This window comes from Olea europaea, unplaced genomic scaffold (genome assembly GCF_002742605.1).
Source record: "Olea europaea var. sylvestris unplaced genomic scaffold, O_europaea_v1 scaffold1286, whole genome shotgun sequence".
Lineage (NCBI taxonomy): Eukaryota > Viridiplantae > Streptophyta > Magnoliopsida > Lamiales > Oleaceae > Olea > Olea europaea.
This window is the reverse complement of record NW_019230316.1, coordinates 128,021-137,659: the sequence shown is the minus strand read 5'-3', so window position 1 is coordinate 137,659 and position 9,639 is coordinate 128,021. Positions and strand designations below refer to the sequence as shown.

Here is a 9,639-nt window from a genome sequence, read left to right as displayed (position 1 = left end):
TGCTGGGGGGGGGGGGGGGGGGATGGAAAACGTTTTCAAACAACCCTTTTTTGGTGGAAATGGAAATTTTTTTCCATTTTCCATGTTAAAACAACCCTATCAAACAGGGCGTAGTGTTTTTATGGGCTTTTAATATGTGGAAAAGCATTTGGTATAATTAACTACTCAATATACTTTTTTGTGACACCAGGTATGATCATATTAGCAAATTTCATGTTATGGATTATTTGAAAATGACAGTTTTCAATTGGGAAATGGAAATTATCAAATTCATGAATTTGGAATGGATTGATAATAATGGGCTAAATATTTGCGCATTATATTATATTATTCTTAATTAAACTTTGCAGTAATATTAAGAGGAATAAGATTGTCCTCCCCCTCTCCTTACCTTGACTAATATTATTATGGCTGTTGGAGCCAGAGGATAGGAATGGAAATAAGTTAAGCAGCTCAACCTTGAAAAGTTTGTTTCCATTAGAATGGAAATAAGTTAAGCAGCTCAACCTTGAAAAGTTTGTTTCCATTAGAATGGAAATAAGTTAAGCAGCTCAACCTTGAAAAGTTTGTTTCCATTAGAATGGAAATAAGTTAAGCAGCTCAACCTTGAAAAGTTTGTTTCCATTAGAATGGAAATAAGTTAAGCAGCTCAACCTTGAAAAGTTTGCTTCCATTATAATGAAGACAAACTTGTTAACTATGACCATTGGTACTGATTGGACAGAAAATACACACACACAGAGCATTCTTGAAATGCTTTCGAGAATTTGCTTAGGAATTTGGCGAAGAGACTTAGGAAGTGATGATATCACCTTTGAATTGAGAGTTCAGCTACTGTTAAGTCAGTGAGTTGAGACTTTTAAACAATTGTCATAACACAATGAGGAAGTTTTAATTTGGGACTCTTGAACTTGATTGAGATGCCCATACTGCATAAACTAAAGAAATGTAATGCATAGGTCTTTCAATGCAGTATTAAAGCCTTCTCTGGGAATCAGAATGTTTTGAAAGTGTGCAAAATAAACGAAGCCTGGAGAATGTATGTTATTATCAATTAGTTTGTTGCAGGGTTTCTCTGGGACTCAGAATGTTTCAAGTCTACAAAAGGACGAAGCATGGAGAGTAAATGTGCAAATTCAAGGCATTGATCACGATCATGGTTATTTATGTGGCACAATGGAAGCTCTAAATGTTCCTATGGCCGACACCCCAGTAAGAATCTTTACAGTTGAGATAGTTATAAAGATTCCATTACGGTTAGTTATAAAGATTCCATTACAGTCACATATCTTTTTTCGGCTATCTTTCGTCTGTCTAGAATGAGTTGGAGAAAGTTTAACATTGGTTTATGAAATATCCTTCCTTTTCTTATTTGTTTTGGCCCAGGATTTGTGTTTGCAGTATTAAGGTTTCAATGTTTTGGGTGGAAAAAGGAAATTAACTTTAAGTATCCTTTTGACCTGATTTAGGTGCTCTCTGTGGTACTTGAAGTTCAAGCAAATATGGAGCTAGATTTTTATTGCCCTAGTATTACTGTTTTATCGTTTTATCTAGAACCTGAGATACACTATGTCTCTTTACCTTATATGCTTGTTTTGAAAATAGACATTTAATCATCTATTCAAGTCCTAGAGTCTATAGTAACATAGCGTCACTATTCACATCTTCACCAACTCCAGGAATCCTGTTTACTCAGAAGCAAATTTTTTCATTTTTCCTTGTCACTACACATATGCATGTGATTAAACAGGATATCATGATCACGAAGAAGAAGTCAATCTCACTTTTGTTAACTTTTGTCTCACTAATCAACTAAAAGGATAAAGCAAAAACATTACTATGTGTTATAAGATGGTCTGTTGAATTTACTTCAAAATACAAGGATCTATTTTAGGACATTTGTATTCCCAAATAAAAAGTTTTGCAAATTGAGCAAGACACAGCACATATATAATTTAGCATATGCTGTTTATTTGACCTGAACTTGTATTTCTTTTCACTGTATATATAACCACCATATAAATTTAGCAGATAATGATTTTCCTACATCATTGTGTTAGAGTATTTACAGCACTAATTAGAGTTCTCCATATATAAATTGCATAGATTTGGTAGTTGCCATAGAATTAGGGATTTATTTTATTGCACAGCAAGACTTAATTTCCTCTTTGTAATACTCTATAAATTACATCAATACATACCGGGAAAGATCATTCAGCACAATTGACACGTTGTTCCTCACTTCCTCTATAGATTTTGAGTGCTAAAAATGGGAGTGGCTTTTGAGATTGCCTCCACCACTGTGCTCCCTTTTGTGCAAAATTGCAATTTCTCTTATAAATTGTAACAATAGTGTGCTTGGATTATTCATGCAAAAAGAGGCTGTTTCTCTGCAGTAATTTGACGCCCTTTATTCTCTTTTTTCTTATTCAAAACTTGCATCTCAGGTAGTTACCTTTTGGGAAGGGGAAATTGTTGACACCAAGAATTATACTTTCTTCACTGGAAAGTGGGGAGCAACGTATGTTTTTTTCCTTCCCTTATCTTGTATATGGGAACAATTTTTTTTAATAAATTAGCAAACAGGAATGCAAATTGATTTAATTAACATTGAAATATACAAGTAAGTTCCTTCTTCCATAGCTGGCTTTCAATTGTGAGCAGGACAGAAGATGACATAAAGCACTGGACAAAATTTCAGTCCTTTTCACCCCTCCTGGTGAGTAGATAATGGTCTCCTTTTGGATGCCAAAATTATATCTTTCTTAATTTCTCTAATCCTCTCCAGAGCAAAGTGGAAGTCGATGGAGGAAAAACTTTGGACTTGAGTAATTATCCTTACATATTTATGGTAATGACCTGGTTTCTATGATTCATTCTTTCCATTATCTTTTAAACGAGTTTCATACTATCTCTTTTGTAAATGTTTCTTCCAATTTGGCTTGACAGAGATGGAAAGAACAATACTTTGTGAATGTTGGGACAGACTGTGGATTGACCATAGCCGGATTTTACTATGTTTGCTTCTCCTGTAGTGATGGCTCCATTAATGGCTTCTATTATGATCCTAATAGCAGGTATGCTTATGTTTTTCTGTTTCTGTTATTGTTAGGATCCTCGATGACTTTTATTTTCCTATTATCATCATCTTAGGAAAAATTGCTTTCCAATTATTATCATCTTAGGAAAAATTGCTTTCTACCACTGGGATTTGATCGTACAACTAAAATTAAATGTTGGTAGAGCAACTGGTGCCCCTTTTTCGAGGATTTTTATTTTATTTTATTTGTTTATTTATTATTATTATTATTTTTAAATAAATTCTCAGACAATAGACTGAGGACATGAAGGCAATTTTCCCATAATCTTATGCCCATTCTTGATTCTTTACGCGCTGTATATCTCTATATCCTCGAAACAACAAAAGTGACAGAATTTCTGGAATAATCTTGCAGCCCTTTCCAGAAGTTGGAATTGAAGTCGACTAACGATGGAAGATCAGGGTTCAGTTTCTCCACTTACGAGTTGCAGTAAACATGACGCCAGCAGTTGTAGAAGATGAAATATCCTATTTTTATCATGCATTGCCCTCAAGATATTGCTTCCAATCTTCAGTTGAGTTTATGTTCATAAAATTGGGTAGAATTTGAGAACGAACAAGAGAGCATATGGCAGTTGATGAGTTTGTGCCTTTATTTTGTCTCTAAGAATTCTTTAATGTCCAATATAACCTTTATCAACTGGGCAGGTGTGGAATGATCAATAGCAATGTAACATTGACATGCAATTTGAATTGAATTATTCACTATCTTTATATAATTTCTTTGTGCAGGATGTGCGATCGCACATTTTAACCAGTAACCATCTTGGAACGTGATTATCGATGTTTGACAAGAAAACTTCAATGAACTATTTCAAGTATTTAGACTGAATTTCTGCAAGATAATACTTACAAGTTTATAAATATTTGCAGTAAATAAGAAGGGATTCGGCCATAAATATAAACATTTCATTTCAACGAAGTGGGACCCAAACAAATATGATGCACACAACTTCTATGGGTCAAGAACCCAAGCGGATAAGGTGGGAGAACGCTGAACTGAGCGTTGGCAAGATCACAATACCAAAAATACATGGCAAACTCGCAAATACTTTCTTTTTCTCCCATTACAGCTCCACCTTCAACAGTTGATTATAAAAATAAAAACTGTTTTTTTCTGCATAATTACGAAAGAATGTGCAGAAATTCCCAGAAAAGGGCCTCTTTCAAGATTCAAGCAGCAAAGCTTCCTGCTGGAGTATGTTTTCCTTTTCTATTTATCGTTTCCTTCTTCATTTTATATTTTTAATGCTTCAGCCAGCTGTGTCTTTGAGAGCGAACCAATTTAAATCTTAGGATTCTTAAGATTGAATTTTTCATTTTTTATTTATTTCTGTTAGTAATTAAAACTTAATTAATTTTCAACGTTTATATGAATTATAATATTAGGGAAATATTCTTCTACTTTTTTCTACTGATTTCTAATTATTTGGTGTTTAATTTTCAGATTCTGAACGAGGGAATACTTCAGATAATTGGTGTGGATATTGGCAAAGGTCTTGATCTTCCTCTATGAAAATTCAGGCTATGTTTAATAATTTTGAGTTATCAATTTCGGTAACAAATTGTATCGAATGACAATCTCGTCTAACCGATCAAGATATTCATTTATGAGTAATAAAAAAAAATTATTTTGTATGAATATATTTTATTTTACAGATTTTTTCAAATTTTAAATTGTCGGGCATATTGCATATTATATAACATTGTAACAAGAATGAGACCATCCAAAAGATGACAGATTTCTCCTAAATATAAAATACAATTAGATATGGAGATATTATAAATCTAGAAAAAGTTGGTATAACTACAATGATGGTATTTTATACCATACTATGAACTTGTAGTCATACCCGAATTTCGTGCATTCAAATCAAAGCATATTTCAGTTTTTACACTGATTCTTCCTACAATTAAATCATCTATTTTCTTGCATAATTACAAGGTTTTCAAAACTAATGTAAAGATTAATTTTTCATTTGGCCATTCACACAAAGATATCAATGAGAGATACTTTTTAATGCGGGTTTTGAACTTACATGAAGAAGGACTCGAGAATAGTTACTAGTCGACAAAATACATGATCAGACATCAAGATATTAAGCACGAAGAAGCCACATACGAGCCACATACGATATAATTTACTCTTTACTTCTTAGCATCTTGATGGTTTAAATTTGTTCCTTATTATAGTTCAACCGGTCGGAGGTTAAGTCTCACGTCTCTTCCTAATTTTGTTACTTTATTTACTGTTTTTAGTATGCATAAAGACTTTACTTTATCAGTAATTTGATTAATAACAAAATTACAATAAAATATAACGAAACATATTTGTCAAAACTTATAATTTTCTTATATGTAGTGTCTTACGGAATAAGTGGTTAAAAACTACATAAAAATTGTGAATTTTTGAAATGTGTGGATAAAAATAAAGTTTTATCAACTTATAAATAATTATAAACTTTGAAAAACATGTACAATACGATGCTTATAATAGATAGCTTGAGTTATGCTGCTTGGACAGGGTTTGCGAACAAGGTTGGGGACAGGTGCTGCCAACGGCAATGCAGCACCTGTGTGGTTCCTTTTTTTTTTTTTTTTTTAAACTATCCAATGAAATGCTGACACGTGTCCTTTCTTTTTCTTCTTCTTTTTTTTAAAAAAAAAATATCTAATGAAATGCCAACACGTGTCTTCCTATTTTTAAATTATGTCCAACCCTATTTGTGTAGTATGACTCTAGGTAGCCTGCTATGTGCACGGGAGGGCATCCATAAAGCAAGTTATAATTGCCAACTTTGCCAGGGAAATCATCATATTGGTATGCCCCTGAATAATAATTAAAAAAGCATTAACATCTTGAATTCAAATCTCATTGCTAAAAGTCTATAAAAATTGTGAAGATATTAAAAACTTTAACATAATTAGTTAGACCCCACATGACCAGACTATGTCTCTGTAAGTCTGTGTGGTTTTGCTAAAAATAATTTGTTGGTATATTTTAATAAAAGTTGATAAAACGATTAAAAAATTGTGGATCACCAAAAATATGTTATCATTTTAATTGGAATTTTTATAAGCTTCTTAGAGCCTGTTTGGTTTGGAATAAAATCTAATTTTAATATAAGTCAAAGTCAAAGAATCAATATTAACTACATCTTTCACGGTCCCACATCTTTTCAACTATATATTTCAAAAACTTCTATAACAATTTATTAAAAAATCTAAGTTTAATCTCCACCATAAATCCTCTTAAACTATAAAAATTAGACTAAATAAAAATAGTCCGCCTTAACATCACATGCATGTTCTAAAATCTAAATGGTTTCAGAGGAAAGAAACGGGAGCATACCCCTTTTGGCTGCCATATTACGTTCAATATCCTCAATCAGCTTCTTTTGAACAAAAGTAGAAAACATCACGAGTAAGGAAAGATTTGACAGTGTACAATATGTCAAACAGAACTAGATTGTCTTTGACACCACTCTAATGTTGTTTTCCAACTACAGTTGCTCCAAGAAAATATTTTTCATTTTTAATTTTGTCCTTAATGTGTTCCATGTTCGTCATCTAATTAACCAAACACCCAATCTACACCTCTATAAAACCTCAATGCCTGAAAGTTGAATTTTCACTCATCACTCCCAACCCTTCTCCCTGAGAAGATACAAGAGAAAATATAGAATTATGGGTGTCTGTACAATTCACTTCCTGCTGGCTTCAATGGGATTTTTCATCTCATTGGTTCTTCTTCCTCAGCACGCACAAGGCATAACCAGGCATTACGAGTTTAACGTATGTCATTATAACATGATTTTGGCCTTATATCAGTCTATCTGTTCATGCTTAAAAGCCAGCTTCTGATCATGATAGCTTCCTTATCTTGTACTGCAGTTATTTCGTGGTTATAATTAATAGACGTGTACTTGTTGATTTCACATTTACATTTCTTGTTGCATTTTTTTAATTCTCTTGTAGATCACAATGCAAAGCGTGACACGGCTGTGCCACACAAAAAGCATGGTCACTGTAAACGGGCAATTTCCTGGACCTCGCATTGTAGCTAATGAGGGCGACCGTCTACTTGTCAAAGTCACAAACCATGTCCCCAACAATATCTCCATCCATTGGTAATACTCTTATTTTCTACATTTTACTATTTACTTCTTGATTTGTGTGTGCCATTGCAAGATGACAACAGGGCAATACAATCTTCTCTGTGTCGTCCCAATTTTATCAAATATTTGCAATGGGACTTTCCTTTTACTTTAATTTCAATCAAAGAATAGAAAATTTATTTATATAGTTACTGTATTATTACAGGCATGGAATTCGACAGCTTAGTAGTGGATGGGCCGATGGACCTGCATATATAACACAGTGTCCCATTCAAACTGGGCAGAGTTATGTGTACAATTTCACTATAATTGGCCAAAGGGGAACCCTTTGGTGGCATGCACATATTTCATGGCTAAGATCAACTGTTTATGGTCCTCTAATCATTCTACCCAAGCATAATGTGCCTTATCCATTTCAAAAACCTTACAAGGAAGTCCCCATCATATTTGGTAATCATCAATTTTAATATTTGCTCGTGCTGCAAGTTTGAATGCTCGACTTGATAGTGCTAACAAATTTGTCACGTGCATTTCTCGTTGAAATTTAAACATGTCTGTGACTATGTAATGTGCAGGAGAATGGTTCAATACTGATCCTGAGGCCATTATAAGCCAAGCTTTAAGAATGGGTGGTGGTCCAAATGTTTCCGATGCCTATACTATCAACGGATTGCCAGGGCCCTTGTACAACTGCTCCACAAAAGGTACCAAACTGAACCAAGTTTTAATTGGACGGTACGATGGATAATATATATATTTTTTAATTAATATGTAGAGCAATACATTTTCTTCACGTTGTATACTTGTTCTTGACAGATGCATTCAAGCTGAAGGTTAAGCCTGGAAAAACCTACCTCCTCCGTATGATCAACGCTGCACTCAATGACGAGCTTTTCTTTAGTATTGCAAATCATACCCTCACAGTTGTTGAAGCTGATGCAATTTATGTTAAACCCTTTGAAACTGACACAATTCTTATTACCCCTGGACAAACCACAAATGTTCTTCTTACAACAAAACCTAGTTTCCCAGGTGCCACTTTTCTCATGACTGCTAGACCATATGTGACTGGACAAGGCACTTTTGACAACTCCACAGTTGCTGGAATTCTTGAATATGAATCACCAATTCATTCGAGCTTCTCAATCAAGAATCTTCCCCTCTTCAAGCCAACTTTACCTCCTCTAAATGACACATCCTTCGCCACAAATTTCGCGGAAAAACTGCATAGTTTAGCCAGTCGGGAGTTCCCCGCTAATGTCCCCGACAGAGTTGATCAACGTTTCTTTTTCACGGTCGGCCTCGGGACTAGCCCTTGTGATAAAAACCAGACATGTCAAGGACCAAATGGCACCAAATTTGCAGCATCAGTTAATAATATATCTTTTGTACAACCAAACACGGCTTTACTCCAATCCCATTTCTTTGGCCAATCCAAAGATGTATACAGCCCTGATTTTCCAATCAATCCTTTCCACTGGTTCAACTACACTGGAAACCCTCCAAACAATACCATGGTTGGAAATGGGACAAAACTCATGGTTTTGTCATTTAATACTAGTGTTGAGCTAATCATGCAGGATACTAGCATTCTTGGTGGTGAGAGTCACCCTCTTCATTTGCATGGCTTTAATTTCTTTGTTGTTGGACAAGGATTTGGAAACTATGATCCTAACAAGGACCCTGAAAACTTCAATCTTGTTGATCCAATTGAAAGGAACACCGTTGGCGTGCCCTCAGGTGGATGGGTTGCAATTCGATTTTTAGCTGATAATCCAGGTGAAAAAAAAAAAAAAAAAAAAATTAGTTACTTTTCAAATGAGCAAATATTTACTTAGTACAATCTAATAATGTCTAACCTATGTTACTAATTAAACATGCAAATAAAGTGCTCGACTCATATAAACGTAACAATGTCACAATCTTGACAAGAATTTCCTATTTTTAGCTACCTTTTGGAGAAATATTTCTTTCTTGTTTCAATTTAACAATCATGATCACCTTGATCGTGTGTTAATAGGTGTATGGTTCATGCATTGTCATCTGGAAGTGCACACAAGCTGGGGTTTGAAAATGGCATGGCTTGTCTTGGATGGAAAGCTTCCCAATCAAAAGCTCCTTCCTCCACCGTCTGACCTTCCCAAATGCTGATAATCGATGATCTTGAATTTTAATTTTCAATCTGCCATTGAGATTATTTCTTTGTTTTTCTCCTCTTTCCATTTTTAACTTTTTTTCCCCTAACAAAACAGGCCCTGCCAGTTTTGGCACTGACTTGATTCATTTGTTCATTTATTTTGGCCAATCTGAAAGTGAAGTGACTCCTGGATTATCTTTTGTCATTATGGTCATGAACAATTCAATAAATTTATGAAAGTCTGTATCTTTTGATTTTGTTAGCATTCATTTTGCGGTATTATT

The 9,639-nt window shown here is 34.2% G+C and overlaps 2 protein-coding genes across 3 annotated transcripts; both read left to right on the top strand.

Annotated features, from left to right (window-relative positions):
• The first annotated feature begins 624 nt into the window (after positions 1-624).
• LOC111374760 (glucose-induced degradation protein 4 homolog) lies at positions 625-4,738 on the top strand. Its single transcript, XM_022997498.1, has 7 exons — positions 625-1,212; positions 2,448-2,521; positions 2,665-2,719; positions 2,789-2,851; positions 2,950-3,077; positions 3,456-4,298; positions 4,548-4,738. Exons 1-6 carry the CDS (start codon positions 1,042-1,044, stop codon positions 3,532-3,534), a joined length of 570 nt encoding a protein of 189 aa, XP_022853266.1. The 5' UTR covers positions 625-1,041; the 3' UTR covers positions 3,535-4,298; positions 4,548-4,738.
• LOC111374759 (laccase-17-like) lies at positions 4,244-9,639 on the top strand. Of its 2 annotated transcripts, XM_022997497.1 has the most exons (7): positions 4,244-4,298; positions 4,548-4,596; positions 7,079-7,230; positions 7,424-7,668; positions 7,794-7,922; positions 8,035-8,997; positions 9,239-9,639. In XM_022997497.1, the coding sequence occupies exons 3-7, from the start codon at positions 7,085-7,087 to the stop codon at positions 9,367-9,369; spliced, it is 1,614 nt and encodes a 537-aa protein (XP_022853265.1). In that variant the 5' UTR covers positions 4,244-4,298; positions 4,548-4,596; positions 7,079-7,084; the 3' UTR covers positions 9,370-9,639. The 2 variants fall into 2 exon arrangements, with proteins under 2 accessions (XP_022853265.1, XP_022853264.1); XM_022997496.1 differs by lacking the exons at positions 4,244-4,298; positions 4,548-4,596 and adding an exon at positions 5,847-6,895.

Excerpts from the sequence above, each read along its gene's own strand:
- LOC111374760 (XM_022997498.1), top strand. The coding sequence starts at position 1,042 with ATGTTATTATCAATTAGTTTGTTGCAGGGTTTCTCTGGGACTCAGAAT. Across the intron at positions 1,213-2,447 it reads TTCCTATGGCCGACACCCCA|GTAGTTACCTTTTGGGAAGG; the intron begins GTAAGAATCTTT and ends CTTGCATCTCAG. Across the intron at positions 2,522-2,664 it reads ACTGGAAAGTGGGGAGCAAC|GACAGAAGATGACATAAAGC; the intron begins GTATGTTTTTTT and ends AATTGTGAGCAG.
- LOC111374759 (XM_022997496.1), top strand. The coding sequence starts at position 6,788 with ATGGGTGTCTGTACAATTCACTTCCTGCTGGCTTCAATGGGATTTTTC. Across the intron at positions 7,669-7,793 it reads GGAAGTCCCCATCATATTTG|GAGAATGGTTCAATACTGAT; the intron begins GTAATCATCAAT and ends TGTAATGTGCAG. Across the intron at positions 7,923-8,034 it reads GTACAACTGCTCCACAAAAG|ATGCATTCAAGCTGAAGGTT; the intron begins GTACCAAACTGA and ends TGTTCTTGACAG.